Below are 24,960 nucleotides of genomic sequence, written 5' to 3'. Positions count from 1 at the left end.
AAATAAAATTTGATTTGATTTGATTTGATTTACTAATAGTTCATGTATTTCCCTTCTTGTCTCTTTAGCCAGAAACTGCTTTTTTTTATTATTATTGATGAATATTGAATTGAATGACCTCTGAAGGTACATTTAAAGGTATTCCAAACAATAAAGGGATTTGCTGAACCTATATTATACTGGGAAAATTTTTGTAGATTCGAGTCTATTATTTTTTTTAAATGCAATTTTACAATAAGGCTTTAATGTAACAAAATTATGGAAAAGGGAAGGGGTCTGAATACTTTCCGAATGCACTGTATACAGGTCCTGATGAGCAACCAATTAATAGAATCCGGTATGATATTAGGCCTACTTACGGTTAAATCCTGCAGGAGGGTAACTTTCCAGAAGGCAGGTTGGCTACCTTTGCATGTTGTCATACAGCACACTAGTGTAGGCTTAAACACTTTTTCAACAATTGTTCAATAATACAGAGCCCTATACAATTAGTTCCAGTGTTCATAAAAATGACATTTCAAAAAGGTTAAAAAAAGTAAGCAAGTTACATACTTTACATGCTGATTTAATTAGACCTACCGTAATTGCCACTGATTATTAAAATGGGTAGCACTGACCCTCAATGTGCATTTCTGGTCACCTCTGTGCCTATAGTCATGGGACCAGTGACCAATGACATACAGAGACAGACAAGCTATAGACTACACAACACAATAACTACATAAATAGGCCAAAATGGCTTCCATGATGACTCTGCTGTTTAATGACTCACAATCTTTATGTTCTGTTTCGAGGTCAGAATAAAGGTATGTCTGTATTATCAATCATACTGTACTGACCTTGACTAGTTTAGGGTGAATCCTTTTCACTTCTCTCTCAGTCAACAAATACACATATGATGTGTAAATGAAACAAAACAGAAAAGTGACAATGTTTATGTCAATGATGATGATTATGACGCTGATGGCGATGATGATATCCCAGAAGTGTTTTGATGCCAGACAATAGATAAAAAAACTAGGACTTTCGAGGCACGATACAGTGCCATTAGTCATCGGCGGGCAAGGACAGTTGTAATCATCCCTTCCGCTCGCCTCCCCCATCAGTCTTCCCCTTGCGTGTATCAGGATCAATCTAGGCTCATTTATTTTAATCGTCTCCTGTTTGCTAAACTGCCAAAGTCAAACGAGGACAATAGAAACAAACGTCCGTCTGCAAACATGACAAAACAGCAATTTTTTGCCTGTGTTTGCTATTCAGACAACGTTTTCGAGAATATGTCTCAGGTTGAAATAGGACATGAATTAATCTAATGTTGTTGCTATTTGGATTTCTGACATAGAGTTAAATTATATGGGATTTAAAATTAATGTAGCTATTACAGTGTGTGTGGTTGTGATAACTTGTCAAAAATGTCATGTTTTAATAGAAATGAAAATAACCAATGTTGTTTTTTAGAATTAAACAGCTCACCACCCGCAGGCAGGAAAAACCTTTTAAATGTAATGTATATTTGATATTAATCACTCAACTCAACATGCATAACATCATTATCTTTCAATATAGACGTAGGCTGTGTCTGAAATGGCACCCTGTTCCCTAAGTACCGCATTACTTTTGACCAGGGCCCACTCAAATGTAGTGCAGTAAAAAGGGAATAGGGTGCCATTTAGGAAAGCAGAACTAGCCTACCGGTAGTATGTGAAATTATGTGATAGGCCTACATCTCAAGTGATTTATTATTCAATATCCCACATCAGTTGACAGTAAGAGAGACACTCATGTGGAAAGAATGAAAGAGTGAGAGATAAGGCAATCACCAGCTGACCCTATTGACTCTCACATCTCCCTGTGATGGAGACAGGTTGTGCAAGCACGGAAGGCCAGTAACTATGGTATCGTCAGAACTCTCAGGATCTGCTCTTTGAGTGGATTGCCAAAGGCAATTAAAGTGAATATCAAATCCAACGTAATCTGCATCTAACTCACCCTCACCAGCACAGTCGTATAGGGTAAATCAGAAAAAGGAAAATCATCTGGTACATTCAGGAAGACTTTCTCAGATAGGTGTTTTTCTACCTACTCACCATCAACTCAGAAAATAATAATTCAGAAGTTCATATGAATGTAAGTTCATAAGGATAATGAATATGAGGGGACATGAGAGTTGTAGTATTATTTTCCCACAACATTCTGCTCAACCCAGTTAAAGATTTGGAGGTATTTTTGTTCTATCAGATCTGGTTTTGACCTAATCATTCCATATTTACAAATGTAGGATATTCATTTGATCACACTGTTGCAGGAGAACTTAAACTTGTAGTATATTTGAGGTTTAAAAAGGATTATGAAGTTTGTTATTTCCACTTCCACATTTCAGACTTTATTGTCCCTTACGAAAAATATATCAGCCCCTACAAAAATGTCCATGGAATATAATCCACATAACAATGTCCTGTTGCTGCAGGATTATTTTCATGCTGTAGCAACCTGGATCAAATTAAGATCCTACATCTGTAGATGTGTCAGACAGAATTATGGTGCCAATGTGAAATACTGACAGGACTCAGCACTTTGGCTTACCATGACATCACTGGGACTCTGAGGTGTATTTCATCCTATCAAAGAAAATACTGCCTACAATGTTAAACAAATATTTTTATTGACTATTGATGGTCCTGGTCTTATGTCCGTATCTGTGTCAAATGCCATTTAAAAAAACCTCTTATTTGTGTTATCTCGACATTCTCCATCCTCGAGAATTTACATAAACCTTCTTCATCATCAAAGACAATTATACGGTTACCAGGGTTACAACATCCCTTTGTGCTGAACGTCACCACTTCTTGTCGCAAACGTGGTGCGCATAACATGTTTTAGGAGGCGTTCTTTGTGCCATTGTTCAATCAAGTAAAAACGAGAAAACGGATAAAGTGAGTGTTATTTTCAATATAATGCACATTTGACAGAAGAAAGTAGCATGCTTTTATGCAGAAAAAAAAAACATTTTCCGAAGAGAATGGAATAAACATACCTACGGTCCGTTCGAGTCATTGCTAGCTAGCCTCACAGTTGACGGCTGTTTATTTTGCTAACGTAGCTATCTAGCCAGCTCATAATCAATTACGTTATCTAATTATCTAGCTAACTACATTGTAACAGTTGTAGCTATGTTTTTGGATTATCTGTCAAAACATGTGTTCTGTAAGCTAGCTTTAGCTAGCTAGTAGCTAACAGTCTAGCTAGATAATTTGCCAGTTAGTTAGTTAGCTAGCTAGCTAGCTAGCTAGCTAGCTAGCTAGCTAGCGTTATCTCCTTAATAATTGAATGGAGAAAGCTAGCGAGCTAGCTTCTCTAGCTATATCCCTGCAGGACCAGCTAGCTGTGTTTTACATGCACTGCATAACAATATGCACTCTTGTCTCAACAAAGTTACCACAGACAGAGATGTGCGTTGCTATGATTACCAACACCACAATACCGGTGCTTGCATATGCTATATTGTCTGATCCCCAGACCATGGCAAATACTGTAATATGTATTTTGATCATTCCAAAATAACAACAAAGCAAGGCAGCTGAATATTTGCAGCAGAATAAATTATTTATTTTGTTTGTTTTGAGCTATTTGTAATCATGATTTGAATGTATGTTTGCAACGTTCAGTACATTAAATGACGACCCAGGCCATGCTTTGAATTATAATGGTGGTGGTGCTTTTCTTCCATGGCACTGAATCCCCTCTCCGCTCTTCTCCTCCTCTCTCCCCAGTGGACCGTGGTTCAAAGCGCAGGCAGGTGAAGCCTCTGGCTGCCTCTCTGCTGGACGCTTTAGATTATGACAGCTCAGATGACAGCGATTTCGAAGTGGGAGATGCAGATGCCTCAGGTAACCAACTGCAGTGAGGGTCCTCTTCCATCCACTCCTTTTGTAAATTACACATTTTCTTCCACCACATATGCAGTTATTTCCTTTTATGTTGCGATTCACATCATCTGTCAGCTCGGATAGAACTGGAGAGGAGAAAGGTGGAACTCGGAATTAGGCCTATCTTCAAACCAATTTGAAATGTCCCCAAAAGCAAGTCAGTGGTTTCTCTTGTAGACTAAGCTACTCATAGTCATGAATGCTCTATTTAGCTGTGGCTTGAATAGCTTTGAATGACACTTCAATGTGCAGCTGTGATATTGTCTCCACCAAGATTCTCTGTCCGGTGTGTCTGCCAGTGCCGCCCCACTGTGAGGTGCAGGCGTCCCGAAGTATAGATGAAGACCTCATCACCCTGCTTGTCTGTGTCTGGTAGCGACCTTGTAGAGTTGTGTGTTTCTCACTGACTCCCTGCATGATCTAGAGACAGGCTGTGGCCACTGAGGCGACCTCGACCTGCCACTGTCTGCCTGGGCTGGATTTATCGCTCTGGTCGGCCCTGAGGTCTCTATCCATCCTATCTGAAACACACACACACACTGTGGCCAACAGCTGATAATGAGATTCTACAGTACTGTGAATTTTTTTATTTAACCTTTATTTAACTAGGCAAGTCAGTTGAGAACAAATTCTTATTTATCTTTTACAATGACTGGGCTCTGGTTTTGATCACTTGACCTGTCAACTGAGGCCTTGAAATCCAACAGCTCTTGTTAATCTGATTGTTGATCTGCATTGCAGATTAGAGAGCTGAATTCACCTTCGCTGTTATCGCTTATCAACATGATTTGATCATAACAGTCCTTCAGGTCATGTTTATCTTTAAGTGTCTCAATACAAGAAAATAACATCAAAAGAGAGAGATTATGACAGCAGACATTCTTTGATTCATACTCCATGTTGAACATTCCTTCTGTCCTCTCCCCTGCTCTAGGGTCAGAGGGTAGTGCCATTGGGAGTGATGAGGAGGAGGAGGGGTCCAAGGAAGAGAGCGCTGCTGAGGACTCTGACAATGACAGCGGCTCGGACAACATCGGCTCTGCAGCGGACGGCATCGATGAAGAACAGACCAAGGAGCTGACAGGTGACGACACCCCCACTGAGGAAGAGGAGAAGACCAAGGAACAGCAGCTGTCCTATGACTCTAGCACCACCACCACTAAAGACCCTGCTCCATCAGGGGTGCCCAGGGGCCGACGGAGGAGAGAGGAGAAGGCCTCGGACACAGAGGCTGGGAGCGGAGGAAGCGGGAGTGGCACAGGTAGGCTGTTTTAAAATGTTTTTTTTAATATTCATGTTTTGAAATTATGTTTTTGTAAACGTGACCAATAAAACCCCTTGAACTTTGATCCAGGTAGTGGTAATGCGCAGGACGGAGGCTCAACAACGGCTGCCACACAGGAGCCCAAGAAGTGGAACCTGCGTCGGAACCGACCCATGCTGGATTTCACCACCATGGACGAGCTCAACGAGATGGACGACTACGACAGTGAAGACGACAATGACTGGAGGCCCGCCGCCGGCAAGAAGAAGGGCAAGACGGCGGCTGCCCAGAAAGGAGGGAGCGAGGGAGAGGAGGACGAGGAGGACCACGACGGAGGCAGCGGTAGTGATGATGACGACGACAACGAGGATGACGATGGTGGTGATGAAAATGAGAATGAAGAAGGGAGCAGTAGCGACAGTGATAAAGAGGTGAAGAAACCCAAGAGGAAAGTAAAGAGCAGCAGTGTGTTTGACGAGGAGCTGACCAACGACAGCATGTCACAGGGAAAGAGCAATGAGGTAAATACAACGTCATGTCCTTGTCCTCAGTATCACAGTTTGTTGTTAGCAAACTGCCTCAGGCCCTCAGCATTTAGGCATATCGTGTAGTCGTGAAAGTTGTTGGAGAAGTTTGCATAACTTTCTTAACCCTTCATTGGATCAGGTGTGTTAGCCAGCCCAGCACTATGTTGCTATGTGCCACAGAGTTATATAATCCAATGAGGAGATTGGATGGTATCAGAGTGAGAGAACCACAGAGACCGCTAGAGAGCTACAGCTCTGTGTTCGGCGAATCGACTTAGCTTGGAGTCCATCAGTGTGAATGAGATTTAGCCTACTACTATCTATCAGTAATGATCTGTGGCCAGAGGAGAGGGGGGATTGTGAGACGTTTTAGACTTACGACTTGGACAAACTTTGTTTGCAGAGGCCGGGAACTTTATTTTGGGGACCGGTGCATACAAGCATATTAGAATCACACGTAACCGTGTGTTACATTCAAACACAGAGATAAAAATACTTTTTTTAAGATAAATTTAACCTAGTGAAAAATAGAATGTGTACAACAGCCCAACACAATGTAGTGAATACGGGTGCATTTATAATAGTTTTACTGAAACTTTACTGCGTCTCCCACTTCCTGTCTACCCAGGATGCCTTGCTGGAGCGTGCCCAGACGTGGAGCGCGGCGGCCCAGAGGATGGAACACATCCTGATCTGCTGTGTGTGTCTGGGAGACAACAGCGAGGACGCTGACGAGATCATCCAGTGTGACAACTGTGGCGTGACCGTACACGAAGGTTAGCAGCTCCAGAGAGCCAGGCAAAAATACTTTGAACCAGGGTTGTCTCAACGTCATCTGTTGTTTCTTTTCAACATACTGACGTTGGCATCAATTTAACTTTTGGTTGAAAATGCAAAAAGTGGTCAAAGTACACTAATTCCAACCAGATTTCAACCTCAAATCAACGACAGGATTTCAAGGGTTGGTTTATTTCAAGTAAAATTCATGTTTGTGGACACATAACTAAATAGCAACCAAAATCAGACTTTGGTCAGGTTTTTGCCTGGAGAGGTAGCCTTTTCTTATTCTATGGTAAGCACAGATCAGAAACATTTAGAAGGGCTAGGACTACATTGGTAGCTGTTCAGGTTTGGGTCAGAAGAAAAACATTTTCTGTCAAGTCAGAGATTTAAAGATGAGGTAGTGTTTGCGTGCCAGGCTGAGGTTACAGAAGTTTTGGTTGCAAGTTCCAAATACCCACAACCAGAAGCAAACACAAAATAACCACCCCTTGACCATCCACCCAACACCTAAACATAAGCAGAGAAACCAGCAAACCAGAAGTGCATTCTCCCCATACAGTCCTGGCCTGGGGAACTAACAGACTAACCCTCTTCCTCTTCATCTAGCGTTATTAGCTCATTATGTCTCCCTCTGACTGGTTGGAGACAAAATCAATGGCTCCTTAAATCGTCTGTTAGATGTGGCCTTCTCCTCTGGACAGGCGTGGTAACCCTGCCCATGCACACAACTGATCAATGTGACAGCTATAATTTTCAATTACGACCACTTTATTTATTTATTTGCAGATGTTTTACTGATTTTTAAGGCCCCTAGAAACGGAATGTACGCACCCATGTAGGCACGTACGCACACACCATGGCCATTGGCAGCACTAAATCAGAGGGTAACCTTGAAAGAGCCAGAGTCTTTCAAGTGCAGTGTTGCAAGTCAGTCCTTCGAGCAACACTCACACAGATGCTCTTAGGGAGAGACAGTACGCACACACCCCACTCAAGAATCATGGGAGAGGAGCACAGGCCTAATCACCAATGGTGTATGAGCAGAAGTACTGTAGGACACTAGGAGCTGGTTCTACGTTTATCTCCTTCCCTCTCTATCTCTATACACACACACACACACACACATCTCCCTCCCTGTGTTAATATTGTGTTCCTCTGAGACCTGTCTAATCTCCATGAGAAGAGGCAGAGCAGAACAGAGGGGACCATGCTGAGTCAGGGATTGGAGAGACCAGAGCAGAACAGAGTTGACCAGGCTGAGTGGTGTGGAGTCAGGGATTGGAGAGACCAGAGCAGAACAGGCAGAAGGAGCACTTTGAGGCCAGTTCTTAGGTTGTGTTGTTTTACCAGGTGGAATAAGTGACTTTTCTCAGGCTATCTGGTCGTGTAAAACGTTTCTGGTCATTTACTGTACCTGCTACTTCATAGGTTTAAAATAAACCAACTACTTTGGATTTTGATGAAGTTGCGTTGTTGATATCAAGGATCAACAGCTGGACTATTAATCTTTGTGCCTATTATCTGTACCGTAGTAATGTATTAAGGTGCCTGATCAAACAATGCATATTCCTGTTCTACTTTACTACAGGGCCACAGAACAAGTTGTGCTCCATAAGAAAATGCCCAAGCTACAAATGTTTTTGCTCGTAGTAACATACAGGATCCAATGATTTTTGTCCTCCCTATATATATTCTGTCCATGTATTCCTAATGTCTTGCTCAATTACAGTTGGGAAAGAATTTACCATTTACCAACCAGACTTTCTCCGGCTATTACAAAATCAATTGAATCGGAATGGCCTTGTATTACAATCTTTCATTTTCTTTCTGTTGCAAGTTGCAACGAAGAGAGCGAGAGGATGCACATTTTGCAAGGCGGGGGGGGGGGGGGGGGGGGGACTACACGTGCAACAGCGGAAGGAGAGAGAGGGAGAGACGTAGACAGTGAACGAGTGGAGGGGGATGGAAAGAGGGAGTGGGAGGACTGTAGAAAATGCACAATAAGACATGCATACAAGTTGGAGGACTGTAGAAGAGTAAGATAGCGACAAGGAGGAACTCTCTCCTTCATTTGCCTCGGCATGGCATTTTCCCCTCCCGTGGTGGAGAGGGGCAGGCAGGTAGGAGTCTCGTGGCCGCCCCCGACTGAACAGACATCTGTTCCATACTGAACACTGCCCCTCCCTCGCCAGCCACTTCTTAGACACACACACAAGGCCCTCCTTCGCCAACCGCCTCCCACCCTTGGGTGCCAGCTGCGCCATGGTGCCAGGCGCCCTGAGGGAGAGGGTTGGTCCCAAACAGCTGCCTCCATGTCACAACTGCTCACCTGCAGCCATGCGCAGCAGCTTGGAAAGGTGACCCCGCCCCCCCCCCCCCCCCCGCCACCACACACACACACACACACACATGCGTACCTACCCGCGCAGCAATGCAGAACCTGTCATATGCATGGGACGGTGCTGGCATGAAATTGAAAACAGATTCTGTGCCTAGTGCCCCTCCCACCCTAAGGAGAAGAGAGGAAAGTGAACTGGTGTTTTGCCACCTCAGGTGTTTCAACTGTAGTGGGAGGAGGAGCGGATGCTAAAGCAATGCAAGGCTGCTACTGCTGTCACTAACGTATAACTGTGACCTAGCTTGTACAGTTCCTCTTGAGATTCTATGGGATTGTTCTGTTAGCCTTTTTGGCTGCAACTAGCTCACATATAGCTCAGGGTTTTGGGGTCAAAAGGTGCTGGGTTGTCCTCCATCCTCCTTTCTCTGGGCTGTAGAGGAACAGTGCTCTTGGGATGGTAACAGGAAAACGAGAGAACAAGAGAGGGATCGTAAGGAAGAGATGAGCTGTCATTATATGCAGCTCGGGTGAGTCATCCGATCACTTCCTCTCGTCTCTCTGCTTGACTCCAGAACTCTTTGTTCCCCTCTTTGTTGTGCGGCACAGTCCCTCCTTCAGACACTCCTCCTCAGACCAGAGGAAAGGAGTGATGGATGAAAAATGAAAGGAGAAGATGCAGGATGTCCAGTGTAGCGAGGGGAAGAGATCAAAAGCCCCGGTGAACACTGAGCAGAGAGCCAGTTGTCCGGACAGACAGAATGTTTCTATCACAGCCATGTACTATGCAGACTAGCTCCTTTTGATTAGCATGGGCTAGTGTATGTGTGTGTGTGTGTTGTATATGATGACAGACATCATTAACTGCACCACTGTCTCTCTCGATCTGCTTTATGTCTTCTGGACTGAAGCCTAAATGCTAATTCTAGCTTTTCAGTAGTGAAGACAGTCACTTGTTTGTTGTTTTTATGTCCCTTTGCAATTTCTTTTCTTTTTCGTCTTGCAGTTTTACCATTTCAGCAGTGTAATGGTATCCGGTGTCATTTTAAAGCAGCACGGCTGTTAAAATGCTCTCCCCTAATAAAGAACATTACATTGTCATTAATAGGCTTAGGCTGCGTCCCAAATGGCACCCTATTCCCTACATAGGGCTCTGGTCAAAAGTAGTGCACTAATAAGGAATAGGGTGCCATTTGGGACGTGTACTCATTCTACCACCAATTAAATCCCTGTGCTATTGATTTCACTCCCTAACGAGTTCTGGACCGTAAAGTTAATTATTTTCTCAAATGTGCTTAATTCATTTAGGCTCCGCTGTTTGGGCTTATTTGTTTAAATGCATATTCAGTAGAATAAAAACATGTTTGGGAGGGATGTTTTTTGTTGTCGCTGCAATGGACATCACATTTAGCAGTTCAAACTAATTAAAAAGTATGAGTTTTTTTTTTTTTCTTCTCCCGTTTAAAACAAACTTTTATTGTGTTTTACATCCTTGGGCTAAACACTGGTGAGTGGAGTGTACTAAGCCCAGACCTAGAAATCACAGCTAGATTTTTTAAGAGGTACTACTAGGGCTGTTGCGTTGACCGTATTACCGCCACACCGGCTGTCACGAGTCATGAAGGAAGTCAAATTCCACGTGACCGTTTAGTCACAGTAATTGGGTTTCTCCAAGCTCTGATAATGCTGCTGGTCATTAGTAGCCTACCAAACTTGCTAACTGCCTGGTACTCAGCACTATATTGTCCCTCTAATCACTCTGACATCAAATGCAAATGTATCAAATCTAATCAAACACTCCAGCCTAGCTGGCTGGCATGAAAATTAACCACGCGATAAGCGTCCTCAATTCGTTATTTAAGTGCATAGATGACATGTATTTTTTCCCGCTGCCCCTATTTCAATACAGGTGCATGATAATGGTATATTCTAAAGCAAAACAAATTTCACACATTCAGTACCAGTCAAAAGTTTGAACTCCCCTACTCATTCAAGGGTTTTTCTTTATTTTTACTATTTTCTACATTGTAGAATAATAGTGAAGACATCAAAACTATGAAATAACACATATGGAATCATGTAGTAACCAAAAAAGTGTTAAACAAATCAAAATATATTTTATATTTGAGATTCTTCAAATTAGCCACCCTTGATGACAGCTTTGCACACTCTTGGCATTCTCTCAACCAGCTTCATGATGTAGTCACCTGGAATGCATTAGAATTAGCAGGTGTGCCTTGTTAAAAGTTAATTTGTGGAATTGTTTTCCTTCTTAATGTGTTTGAGCCAATCAGTTGTGTTGTGACAAGGTGGTATACAGAAGATAGCCCTATTTGGTAAAAGACCAACTCCATATTATGGCAAGAACAGCATAAATAAGCAAAGAGAAACGACAGTCCATTACTTTAAGACATGAAGGTCAGTCAATCTGGATAATGTCCAAAGCTTTGGAAGGAGAAGGGCACAACGGCCGCTGGCCGCAAACAGCATGGATTTTTAAGGGTGCATTACGGCCACACAAAGGGGAATGTCGGCGTGAAATTCTAAGCATTATCAAGTAATTGTCAAATTGTGAATGAGTGACTGTGTGTACAGCATGGGCAAAAACAAAGCAGAGCTCATGCCTTTTCAAGGTACTTTTTTCAAATCATCATTTGAGTCGCATCATGCAGCCTTACAATGTATTAAAAATCAAAACATATAGCCCAATGTTTGTAGAACAACTAAAGTTACATTAATAACTCTAAATTAAGCATATAGGAATACCTATTTCTTTGTTAACTTTTTATGGCTGCAGGGGCAGTATTGAGTAGCTCTGTTTAAGGTGCCCATTTCAAACGGCCTCGTACTCAATTCTTGCTCGTACAATATGCATATTATTGTTATTATTGGATAGAAAACACTCTCTAGTTTCTATAGCCGTTTGAATTATGTCTCTGAGTGGAACAGAACTCATTCTACAGCACTTTTCCTGATATGGAGTGAGATTTCAGAAATCTTGGCCCCTGCTCCCAGGTCAGTTCATAAGTCCCTGTGAATGCTATGATGCTACAAACACTGCCTACGCCTTCCTCTAGATGTCAGTAAGAGGTGACAATTTGAATGGAGTCGATTGCGCAATCAGGGCCTGTATAAAAGGCCAAAGACCGGATGTACCGTTCTTTTCCTGCTGCGCCTGACGCACGATGTACGTCGGACCTGCTCTCTTTCCAAGCTTGGGTTTAGCCAGTAATATTTCGCCGGTCATGTTTTTACTCGTTATAGGTGTTAAAAACATCATAAGGTAGTTAATTTAAACCGTTTTATAGCAATTTATATCCGTTTAGTGCGATTTTGAGGCATTGCTTTGTGTTGCACTTTGAAGCGCCGGGCACATTTCGGGGTCCCGGTCGAACGTTAGTGGGCATTTCGACAGACAAGAGGACATCTTTCGACCAAAAGAAGATTAGACCCAAGAAAGGATACATTGCCCAAGATTCTGATGGAAGATCACCTCATAGTAAGAAATATTTAAGATGATAAATCGTTGTTCTGTCGAAAAATTTTAAACGCATATTCCGCCATTTTCTTTGGTATAGCTTCGCTTGGCGAACCCTGTATTGCACAGTAAGGATAATTTTAGAAATGTAATTCAGCGATTGCATTAAGAACTAATTTGTCTTTCGATAGCTGTCCAACTTATATTTTTTTAGTCAAGTTTATGAATAGTTATGCATGAGACAAGATCACTGTTAAAGATGGCGCCCGACATTTTCAGGCTAGTTTTGCTAGTATTGTCATTGTATAACCACGGTTTTTTGTGGCTAAATATGCACATTTTCGAACAAACTCTATATGTATGTTGTAATATGATGTTACAGGAGTGTCATCGGAAGAATTCTGAGAAGGTTAGTGAAAAAATTAATATATTTTGGCGATGATTACGTTATCGCTCTCTTTGGCTTGAATCAATGCTCGGGTAACGTTTGCACATGTGGTATGCTAATATAACGATTTATTGTGTTTTCGCTGTAAAACACTTAGAACATCTGAAATATTGTCTGAATTCACAAGATCTGTGTCTTTCCATTGCTGTGAGCTGTGTATTTTTAAGAAATGTTTTATGATTAGTAATTAGGTAATTCTCGTTGCTCTCTGTATTTATTCTAGTCGAGTTGTGATGGTGGGTGCAATTGTAAACTATGATTTATACCTGAAATATGCACATTTTTCTAACAAAACCTATCCTATACAATAAATATGTTATCAGACTGTCATCTGATGAGGTTTTTTCTTGGTTAGTGGCTATCAATATCTTTATTTGGCCGAATTGGTGATAGCACCTGATGGAGTAAGAAACTGATGGAGTTAGAAAAGTGGTGTCTTTTGCTAACGTGGTTAGCTAATAGATTTACATATTTTGTCTTCCCTGTAAAACATTTTAAAAATCTGAAATGGTGGCTTTATTCACAAGATCTGTATCTTTCATTTGGTGTCTTGGACTTGTTAATGTGTGAAAGTTAAATATTTTAAAAAAATATTTTTTTGAATTTCGCGTCCTGCACTTTGAGCTGGATGTTGTCATAGGTGTACCGACCTCGGGCTTGCAGCCATAAGAGGTTTTAATCACTCAATACAGAATAGCCGCATGTGCTCACTCCCTCAAATCATTTGGAGAAAATATCCTTTCTATTTTATTCAGCTTTGTTCATTTGTATTCTTCATACTATAAAATAATACCATGGAATTCTAAGCAAAGCTTGTCTGCTAAATGAACTAGTGTAGCCCACAGCCATTTGGCATTGCCACATCAGGACCTAACATAAGGACAACTCAGAGTATGCTATGCTGTTCTTATGAAATAGACTACATTTTCTTCATATCATGTTTCGTCAGACCTGTCTAAAATAAGTAAAGGATTTATTGTGAAGGTGTAGGCTATATTACATGGATTTATTAGCCTTTTGAAAATGTAGATGTTCCGAAGGTCTGCATCAGTCGTTTGTAGGCTGTGTGGAAGCCAGAAGATGCTGAATGTGTTTAACTGTCAATTACCGTGAGACCGACAGTTATTTGCTTGCCAATCACCGGCTGCCTAAATGTTGTGACCGCCACAGCCCTAGTCCTTACAATGACCATTTGTGACTGTAACTGGTCTGGTGTGTGTCGTACTGTAATAACTGCAGAAAGACAGTTGACTGTAACTGGTCTGGTGTGTGTCGTACTGTAATAACTGCAGAAAGACAGTTGACTGTAACTGGTCTGGTGTGTGTCGTACTGTAATAACTGCAGAAAGACAGTTGACTGTAACTGGTCTGGTGTGTGTCGTACTGTAATAACTGCAGAAAGACAGTTGACTGTAACTGGTCTGGTGTGTGTCGTACTGTAATAACTGCAGAAAGACATTTGGCTGTAACTGGTCTGGTGTGTGTCGTACTGTAATAACTGCAGAAAGACAGTTGACTGTAACTGGTCTGGTGTGTGTCGTACTGTAATAACTGCAGAAAGACAGTTGACTGTAACTGGTCTGGTGTGTGTCGTACTGTAATAACTGCAGAAAGACAGTTGGCTGTAACTGGTCTGGTGTGTGTCGTACTGTAATAACTGCAGAAAGACAGTTGACTGTAACTGGTCTGGTGTGTGTCGTACTGTAATAACTGCAGAAAGACAGTTGGCTGTAACTGGTCTGGTGTGTGTCGTACTGTAATAACTGCAGAAAGACAGTTGACTGTAACTGGTCTGGTGTGTGTCGTACTGTAATAACTGCAGAAAGACAGTTGACTGTAACTGGTCTGGTGTGTGTCGTACTGTAATAACTGCAGAAAGACAGTTGGCTGTAACTGGTCTGGTGTGTGTCGTACTGTAATAACTGCAGAAAGACAGTTGACTGTAACTGGTCTGGTGTGTGTCGTACTGTAATAACTGCAGAAAGACAGTTGACTGAGGCCCCAGTAGATGACGAATGTCCTCTCTCTCTCTCTCTGACACTCTGGCAGTGTCCTGGGGCCTTTGTACTGTAAATCCGCTACAGATATCGTATAGGCACAAATCCTACACTGTTTCCTTCTATCCTCCTTTAATATAAGTATGCTTCACAGTGTATGACTGCGGCTGAAATGGCACCTCATTCCTTATATTGAGCATTATGTTCAACCGGTTGTCCATTTCATATGACATAGTTTAGTCTGTTGCATAGCTGTAAAGAGTCTAGCCTTTGTACTGTTTGAAGTATAGGCCTAGTAGACTATGCATAGTCATTTGTCAATACCTGCTCTTGTCGTTCGTCTGTCACGCAGTCCTCTTAGTAGTTCCATTTGAAGACAGCCTTGGTAAAGTGATAGCAGTTTTAGATGAGGTTCATAAAGTGCTTCGTGCTTAGCAGACATATGGCCTCCATATTGTCCTGTTCTACACCAGGGTAATTAAGGGCCTTGCTCAGCTCAAGGTTAAAAACCATGTTTTCCCTCATGCTGTTTCAACTAACTGCAGAAACACTAATGCCACAAGGGCAGCCCCCGAAGCCCCTGAAATGCATTTAAAGAACCACGCCTAACAGCCCTGCCACTTGTTTTTCTATGTTGAGGCTGGAGAATATTTTTCTAAACCACTCTCAAATGCATCTAACCACTCTCAAATGCATCTAACCACTCTCAAATGCATCTAACCACTCTCAAATGCATCTAACCACTCTCAAATGCATCTAACCACTCTCAAATGCATAGTAAATGTCTTCAGTGTCTTCAAATGAATTCAATCCTAGAGGAGGAGAAGTACAGGTAAATGAATGAATGGGACCCCAGCACCCACAGAGGAAAGCAAGGCATTGTGAAGCTGCTTATTGACAGTTAGTTTTCATTTTAGAAATGGCCTCGTAATCCATTATCAGGCCTTTGTCAGATGAGAACATTGAACTATACGTATTATTGAATTACCCCTCTCCTTCTCTGTCTCAGTCTTCCTTTCAAAACAGGTTTAGCAAATCTAATTGAAATGCAAAATTAAAACGCTATCAATCCGTAGTAGCCTTGTTTTTTCTCCCCCTTATAACGAGTAACTGATTTATTCTATGGTTTACTGGCCATGGGAATGATTGCATTGTTTTTAAAAAAGGAGCAGAATAAAGTAATGTTTTGAGAGATCGCTCTCCATCTTATTATGGAATTTGAATTCAGTGCGGCTGATTTTAAAGGAAGATCTGAAAACCATCCTTCTGAAAACACTCACACCATCAATTACATCATGTGTAATTGGTGTTGTTCAGTGAGATCAGAGTTGTGTGTGTTGTCTCTGATGCCCCATTTTGCACACCGGCTCTGCTTATATGAGTGCTTTTGAATAGGTCCACTTAATCTTGGAATGGAAAGTGTTACCATTCATGAAAAAATTGAATTGAACTAATCTGAGAGCATCCATCTTGAACATGCTGGATGCTTGAGTTTTTGTATTTTTTCGGTGGGAGAAAAATAAATATTTTGACAGGCAGCCACAGAGTGAGATGAATAGATTCAACTGGAGATAGAGATTATAATAGATTCAACTGGAGATAGAGATTAGAATAGAGTAAATGTGAGTAAAACTACATGAGTTAAATCACAAAAAGCGTATATATTTCAAACCTGTTTTTACCTAGCCTAATGGTTTGTTGAATTGATTCAAACTGAACTGCATGTAGGAAGAGAACACCACGGTTATGTACCTTTCTCAAAATATTGACTGTTGGACTTGAGATATTTGTGTATTCCGTAATAGACATGAGGAATATTGATTTGTTCCACTTCCATCTGAATTCATTTGCATTTGAAATCTAAATGGGATCTAATGATGGATGTAATGATGGAGCAGGTAGCACTGGAGCAGCATAGATAATAATGAACTGAATTCCCCTTTAATGGTGCTGCTCTGACAGGTGTGTTTGTGTGTACTCTCTCCACCTCACTCTCAGGAGGCAGAGATGGACATTATGTTGGGTGTGTTGAGAACCGTAAAGAGATGATTAGTGTGACATCGCTGCCAACATGAAAATGGGAACCCATCTATGCACTGTCAAAATAACTGATTGCTCTCTCACCAATATGAGGTGTGCCCATTACTTCTCCTTTGATCTTGGGAAGAAGATAGTCCAACACTTCCTCCCTCATCTTCATATTAGAACAGATGGAGATTCAGAACCACGCACACTCATATTCACACCTGTATATGTTAACACCATATACCCAGAGAGACCTTTCTTTCACTGTTAAATCTTGATACAGTTAAAAGTACATCTTGATTTAGTAGACACTATACACTACCCCTGCCCCCTATACCCTCTTTAACTGCCAAGCTCGTCATTTCTGACAAGGATAATCTTCACTTGGAGGATTATAAAGCTATCCCGTAGTCATCACTTTTGGTCAGCTTAGCTCACATTAGCCAGCACCCCATGGCTTAGTGCTTCCAGCTTTGTATCTCAGTTCAAAAGGAACATCGGAGATTTGCGGCGACTGTTCAGCCGTAAGTCGGTAAAACCAGCGTGGTGATCGTTCACAACCCGGTTTCTTTGATTAAAAGCACCAATCACTATTAAGCACAACTGTTGCCAGCAGTATTTTCAGTAATATATTTTCAGTAATATAACCTTGAGCTATATTGGAGCACCTGGGGACTTAACCTCTTGTCCTGACACACATACTGCAGGGGGAAGCATTGAGAAGGAAGGAAATGTTTTTTGTTTTCTTGTAGTTAAATGTGGCATTGAGAAGGAAGGAAATGGTTTTTGTTTTCTTGTAGTTAAATGTGGCATTGAGAAGGAAGCATTGAGAAGGAAGGAAATGTGTTTTGTTTTCTTGTAGTTAAATGTGGCATTGAGAAGGAAGGAAATGGTTTTTGTTTTCTTGTAGTTAAATGTGGCATTGAAGGAAGGAAATGGTTTTTGTTTTCTTGTTGTTAAATGTGGCATTGAGAAGGAAGGAAATGGTTTTTGTTTTCTTGTAGTTAAATGTGGCATTGAAGGAAGGAAATGGTTTTTGTTTTCTTGTAGTTAAATGTGGCATTGAGAAGGAAGGAAATGGTTTTTGTTTTCTTGTTGTTAAATGTGGCATTGAAGGAAGGAAATGGTTTTTGTTTTCTTGTTGTTAAATGTGGCATTGAGAAGGAAGCATTGAGAAGGAAGGAAATGGTTTTTGTTTTCTTGTAGTTAAATGTGGCATTGAAGGAAGGAAATTGTTTTTGTTTTCTTATAGTTAAATGTGGCATTGAGAAGGAAGGAAATGGTTTTTGTTTTCTTGTAGTTAAATGTGGCATTGAAGGAAGGAAATGGTTTTTGTTTTCTTGTTGTTAAATGTGGCATTGAGAAGGAAGGAAATGGTTTTTGTTTTCTTGTAGTTAAATGTGGCATTGAAGGAAGGAAATGGTTTTTGTTTTCTTGTAGTTAAATGTGGCATTGAGAAGGAAGGAAATGGTTTTTGTTTTCTTGTTGTTAAATGTGGCATTGAAGGAAGGAAATGGTTTTTGTTTTCTTGTTGTTAAATGTGGCATTGAGAAGGAAGCATTGAGAAGGAAGGAAATGGTTTTTGTTTTCTTGTAGTTAAATGTGGCATTGAAGGAAGGAAATGGTTTTTGTTTTCTTGTAGTTAAATGTGGCATTGAGAAGGAAGGAAATGGTTTTTGTTTTCTTGTTGTTAAATGTGGCATTGAGAAGGAAGGAAATGGTTTTTGTTTTCTTTTAGTTAAATGTGAGGCAGAGATTGTGGTTTGGAGGTCAGGGTGAAGCTCCAGCTGTGTACTAATTGCCCTATTGAAATAATCAGTACTTGAATGATGTAATCCTGACTTGATTGATGTAATCCTGACTTGATTAATGTAATTCTGACTTGGACTTCCTCTGTTTGAAGCCAATTACCTGGTTGTAAATAAACCTGCAGGATACAACAGTACACTATATTACCCCCCCCCCCCCTATTTTCTACACTGACCAACATCGCTTTCAATCCACTCTAGCCTGTCTATTCCCTGTGATGCAGAACAAATGGACACAATCAGAGAGCACCTATAGAAGACATCTACGCACTGAGAGAAAGAAAACAAACATACATACAACTGAATTAACATTGCCGTCTGGTGTGGCTTCTGGATGTTTGCCGCCAGTGGGTCTTCAGACTGGACTGATTCCCCAGTGTGGTCCAGAGTGACGAGCATACAGAGTATGTACAACATTGAGCCTTTGATTTGTGAGTCTCTCCCATAGCTCAGAGAGCCTGGAGGCTGTTTGACTGAATTAGGAGCCCGTGTGTTATCTCTTCAATGGAAGGCAGAGCGGCTGATTGCTGCCCTCATTGGTAGTGCGGATCACGTTCGGCCAGTGTAATAGCAGCCATAGAAACCGCATCAACGAAAGTAATTGTTTTGGAAACCCTGGAAAATTAAGAATACAACATTAACATGCTTTGCTTGTGGCGTGTGGCTTCTCTCTCTTCTCTAGTCTTAGGTCTCGATAATATGATCAAATGTTCCCCATTTTTAGAAAGCTGGAGCAAAAGGTTTAAGAGAGAATCTAAATCTTTCTGGAGGTTTGAGGGGAAACTAGCAAACAGCAAGTTGACACCATGTTGTGTGCTTGTCAGGGCACTGTTCTCTGGTCTTCTCAGTCCTAAGTGTGACACAGCCTTTGCACCTTTTTTGAGAGGATCCACCAACTTGTAATGGATTCTGCAACCCTTACTCTGATAGTCAGAGCTATTGCATGATAGAATAGATACAAATCTGTAAAGTTGGAACTGTTAGATACTAGCTAACGACACAATGTTCACAGCAAATGTAAAACCTAATGGAATATGTTAGCCAGTATTAGCTACCGGTCAGCGTTATGGAATGCACCTTTGATGATGTAATTGACAGACATTCTACATGTGTTCCAGGTTGCTATGGAGTGGACGGGGAGAGTGACTCCATCATGAGTTCCGCCTCGGAGAACTCCACGGAACCGTGGTTCTGCGATGCTTGCAAGAACGGAGTCACGCCCAGCTGTGAGCTCTGCCCCAATCAGGACGGGATCTTCAAAGAGACTGACGCTGGGAGGTGGGTCATGATTCGACACACTGATTTTATGATTTTTCACATGATTTAATTTGCCTGTTTCGGAGCATTACATTGGATCAATCACGTGCACTGTAGGAATTGCAATCAACACACTAGGAATTACCTACACTATAGGAAATCAACTACTTCAACAAAAGTTGTTGGCCATTAATGGTCATTTACTGTAGACAAGCCCTCTCCTTGCCTACATTCAGCATTGGAGAAAGTATAGAAGATGGAGAAGGGAGAGAGAAAGTGAGGGAGAGAAAGAGGGGAAGAAAAAGAGAGAAGGGTAGGAATAGAGAGAGGGGAAAGAAAGCAAGTGAGGGAAGGAGAAGAAGATGGGGGGAGGGGGAAGAAAAAGAGAGGAGCGACAGTGAGGGATAGCGAGAGAGAGAGAGAGAGTGTTATGTGAAGCGTGGAGACTCCAGCCACACTAACGCTGATGGTGCTCCTCAGCCAGCCTGCACCCGAATTTACTACTTCACTAGAGCATGAAAAACACAGCAAATTAAACTGTGGAGATGGATATCTTTATATTGGACTTCGGATTCTCTTCCCCAAAGTCTGCATTTGAAATTGTGTCACACCAAGCGGATGCTCAGTCAGAGTGTGGCTTGGGCTGCTGAAATCAACTTCTGAAGATTTCCAAGTTTTTAAGTGATTAATTTCAGTTAATTATCTGAGTGAAGTTTTCTGATTTTGCATTGTTTACATTTTACGCTTTTGCAGTGCCTAATTTAATAGAGCTTTGTCAGCACAAATTTACTAATATAACTTAAAGGAAAAATCCCCCCAAAAGCACTCCTTCCTATTATTTACATTGTTACATAACACTAATATGTGAGAACAGTATTTTTTTGTGAACACATATTTCATTTTGTCGATATAATAAGGTTGGTAGCAACGTGAACATTGTTGTGGAAATCTGTTGCAGCTCAAGTCGACTACAACACCAACAATGCACTGATCTCTCTATGGGCTGGCTAGCTAGCAAACGTAGCTACACAAAATAATACCAAAGTCAATATCAGCATGTGAAGTAGCTAGTTGGCTGTAAAATCGCCTGAACAAATTGCACTATCAATTTGGGAGTCTACAATCTCACCATGTTCATCCTGCAGATCGATGTGCCTCACAGAGTGGAGTCTGACATTCACAACGACACCATGCAATACACCCTGGACTGAAGAGGCAGACAAATAGGAGAAATGTGCTAGACCCTCTTTTAAATTACACATTTCTTGAGGTAGGAATATCACAAAAATATGATCAATGGCTAATTTGAGAGAAGACAACTTCCCGCGTTATGACATTGACCAGTATTGAAATCTGACCTGTATGAATCTAAAAGTCATATTCCTATTAACTTCCAGTGTAGTGAGAGAGACTTTATCACAATGCTATATCATACCGGCAGAATTTCTGCCTGCTTGAACGGCAATAGCTCAGATACACATGAAATGACCCAGGGAATAGATAGAACATCGCTCAGAGATGCACAAATATAATATAACGTTCAAAATGGGTCAATCTTCTCTTTAAAGATGCATTATAAAGGTTTTGTATAATTTTAGCCAGTAGCTTTGAAAGTTGCACTCACAAGCCAAAACGGGACCCCGAAAATTGTGCACAATTGTGTACAACGTCATCAATTTTGTATTATATGTTACATCCTGCAACAACAAAAAATCCTGCCATTCCAATTCTTACAATGTTACAAATTTGTACGCGTTTAAGATCCTGTTCAAACGCTTTAATTGTGACCATTAGAAAGCTTGTGTTTACTTCACGTGGACTACCCAGTCTCTGTTTAGTATACTCTCAATGTGAATAAGGGTCTTTGCTTTCATTGGTTAAGTATGCACATACATCAGCAATGGGGCTATTTGAAGCATCTTTGTTTGTTTTCATGTATATTGTCTAGATGGGTCCATGTGGTTTGTGCGCTCTACGTCCCTGGAGTAGCGTTTGGGGACATTGATAAACTACGACCAGTGACTCTCACAGAGATGAACTACTCCAAGTATGGGGCCAAGGCAAGTACAAAGGAAATGTTTTGAAATGTTTTACAGAATAAAGATGATGGTGATCGAAAGATTCTGTTAAACAGTGTAAATTGTGTGAAACAAAATCAATCCGTATTACTTCAAACATGCTTTATCAGAGTGGAAGACTGAGGAAGGTGTTTTAGATTTTTGGATTCCCATTGTCTGTTAATGAATAAGTCCGGTTTATGAGGAGCAGCACATTAAGACAGTAATAAAGTGACTCGTGTGGTTGGTTACCATCCAACACTTTACATCCAACTTTAACATAGTGATCCATCAGCGTACAGTCACTCTGACATTCATTCTAGCTGAAACCCTGTTGAGGGTCACTAAGCCAATAGAATACACTTTTATTGAAGAGAGTGACTTTTACAAATATGATCCAGGGCCATTTCACACTGAAAAGAAATTGCTGCTGAAAAATGTGTATTATCATAAAAATGAATAATTAAAGCATATGCAAGTTTTTCCAAGTGGTCACCTTGTACCTTTGGCAGAACTGAGCGAAGTCAATGTTGAAGTTTCTGAACCTCTAGGTTTTCCTTTGTCCCTGAGTGCAGTTTCTGAGATCTCCATTTTCTTTTTACCTTTTGTTCATAAGTAGGGTTTCTGACCTATGTTTTTGCTTTCTCTTTTGTCTAGGAGTGCAGTTTCTGCGAGGACGCCCGGTTCGCCCGGACAGGCGTGTGTATCAGCTGTGATGCTGGCATGTGCCGATCCTACTTCCATGTGACCTGTGCTCAGAGGGAGGGGCTTCTCTCAGAGGCCGCTGCGGAGGAGGTGAGAGAAGACCGGACATGAATCATGTGACCCTGTGTATATGTACAGTACCAGTCAAAAGTTTGGACACAGCTACTGGTTCCAGGGTTTTTCTTTATTTTTACTGTTTTCTACATTGTAGAATAATAGTGACTAGTGACACCAAAACTATGAAATAACACATATGGAATCATGTAGTAACCAAAAATGTGTTAAACAAATCAAAATATATTTTAGATTTGAGATTCTTCAAATTAGCCACCCTTTGACAGCTTTGCACAGCTCATTCACAGTCCCTGAAATGCATTTGAACAACATAGGGGGGTGGAGGGGTACTTAGTGGAGGAATCAGGTCACTCCTTGCGATAAGAAGACAGTAACGTATTCATTTTACAAAAGACTAGTCCTTTAAAACAGTCTCTTAAACTGGCCCTGGCTCCTTCATCAACCTCCTGCTATAGGCAGAGTCTTATATTGAGAATGTAATAAAACATGGAAGGCTGTATAATGATGACACTCTAAGGATCTGGTTATAGCTGGTATTCAGGATCCGTCTGCAGTGCAGCTGATGTATGCACCTCGCGCCACTTATTTCTGCGGCACAAAGGCGGCCGGCGTACTGATAAACCCGGCCCAGAAAGTGCCTACTCACCGCTATCCACTTAATCCATTGAGCTGTGGCAAAGGGCCCCTATCAACAGGTGAAGCCTCTGATAAAATCTGCCAAAACACCTTAAGCCTAAACGATTCTAGGGGAGCCAGGGGCTGCCTGCCTGTCTGGGGGGAAAATGGTTGAGTTTGAGTGTTTTTTTTTCTCCCTGACTGAGGAGGGGGAGGGGGAAAGAAAAGGTCGTAGGACCTTGTAGGTGAGCTGTATGGTTGTTGTGGATATGGAAAATAATTAAGAAGTAGAGGCTTTCATTGTTCTTCGCTCTTTTCTTACCTGGAATTTGGAAGACCAATTCTGAGAAAAATCACCCTCACTGAACTCAGTTCTAGGAATAAGATGTACTCTACTTCAGCATTGAGCACAGTTCATCACTCTATGAGAGCACTAAATGGATGTTATGTTTCTCGCATAACAATGAAACAATTATTATTTTGAATTACATACAGTCCATTCCGAAAGTATTCAGACCCCTTCCCTTTTTCCACATTTTGTTACGTTACAGCCTTATTCTAAAATTGATCAAATAAAAATAATCCTTATCAATCTACACACAATACCCCATAATGACAAAGAGAAAACAGGCTTTTAGAAATGTTTGCAAATTTATTAAAAATAAAAAACATACCTTATTTACATAAGTATTCAGACCCTTTGCTATGAGACTTGAAAAAGAGCTCAGGTGGATCATGTTTCCATTGATCATCCTTGAGAAGTTTCTACAACTTTATTGGAGTCCACCTGTGGTAAATTCAATTGATTGGACATGATTTGGAAAGGCACACACCTCTCTATATAAGTTCCCACAGTTGACAGTGCATGTCAGAGCAAAAACCAAGCCATGAGGTCGAAGCAATTGTCCGTAGAGCTCTGAGAAAGGATTGTGTCGAGACACCGATCTGGGGAAGGGTAACAAAAAATGTTTGCAGCAATGAAGGTCCCCAGGAACACAGTTGTCTCCATCATTTTTAAATGGAAGAAGTTTGTAAGCACCAACCACCAGCTTCCTAGAGCTGACCGCCCAGCCAAACTGAGCAATCGGGGGAGAAGGGCCTTGGTCCGGGAGGAGACTTGGAACCCAATGGTCACTCGGACAGAGTTCCAGAGTTCCTCTGTGGAGATGGGAGAACCTTCCAGAAGGACAACCATCTCTGCAGCACTACACCAATTAAGCCTTTATGATAGAGTGGCCAGACGGAAGCCACTCACATGACAGCCCGCTTGGAGTTTGCCAAAAGGCACCTAAAGACTCTCAGACCATGAGAAACAAGATTCTCTGGTCTGATGAAACCAAGATCGAACTCTTTGGCCTGAATTCCAAGCGTCACATCTGGAGGAAAACTGGCACCATCCCTACGGTGAAGCATGGTGGAGGCAGCATCATGCTGTGGGGATGTTTTTCAGCGGCAGAGACTGGGAAACTAATCAGGATCGGGGAAAGATGAACAGAGTAAAGTACAGAGAGATCCTTGATGAAAACCTGCTCCAGAGCACTCAGGACCTCAGACTGGGACGAAGGTTTCACCTTCCAACAGGACAGCGACCCTAAGCACACAGCCAAGAGAACACAGGATTGTCTTCGGGACAAGTCTCTGAATGTCTTTGAGTGGCCCA

The 24,960-nt window shown here is 41.5% G+C and overlaps 1 protein-coding gene across 1 annotated transcript in view; it reads left to right on the top strand.

Annotated features, from left to right (window-relative positions):
- Window positions 1-2,852: 2,852 nt before the first annotated feature.
- LOC120027043 (PHD finger protein 14-like) overlaps window positions 2,853-24,960 on the top strand; it is a 111,403-nt gene continuing 89,295 nt past the window's right edge. The window contains exons 1-8 of the mRNA XM_038971888.1: window positions 2,853-2,933; window positions 3,771-3,887; window positions 4,861-5,187; window positions 5,281-5,711; window positions 6,346-6,493; window positions 19,710-19,869; window positions 21,797-21,908; window positions 22,563-22,700. Coding sequence (XP_038827816.1) covers window position 2,933; window positions 3,771-3,887; window positions 4,861-5,187; window positions 5,281-5,711; window positions 6,346-6,493; window positions 19,710-19,869; window positions 21,797-21,908; window positions 22,563-22,700 — 1,434 coding nt within the window. The 5' untranslated portion in view covers window positions 2,853-2,932. The remainder of the gene's footprint in view (window positions 2,934-3,770; window positions 3,888-4,860; window positions 5,188-5,280; window positions 5,712-6,345; window positions 6,494-19,709; window positions 19,870-21,796; window positions 21,909-22,562; window positions 22,701-24,960) is intronic.

The sequence above is a fragment of the Salvelinus namaycush genome, chromosome 32 (assembly GCF_016432855.1).
Source record: "Salvelinus namaycush isolate Seneca chromosome 32, SaNama_1.0, whole genome shotgun sequence".
NCBI lineage: Eukaryota > Metazoa > Chordata > Actinopteri > Salmoniformes > Salmonidae > Salvelinus > Salvelinus namaycush.
This window is presented reverse-complemented; position numbering and strand designations above follow the sequence as displayed.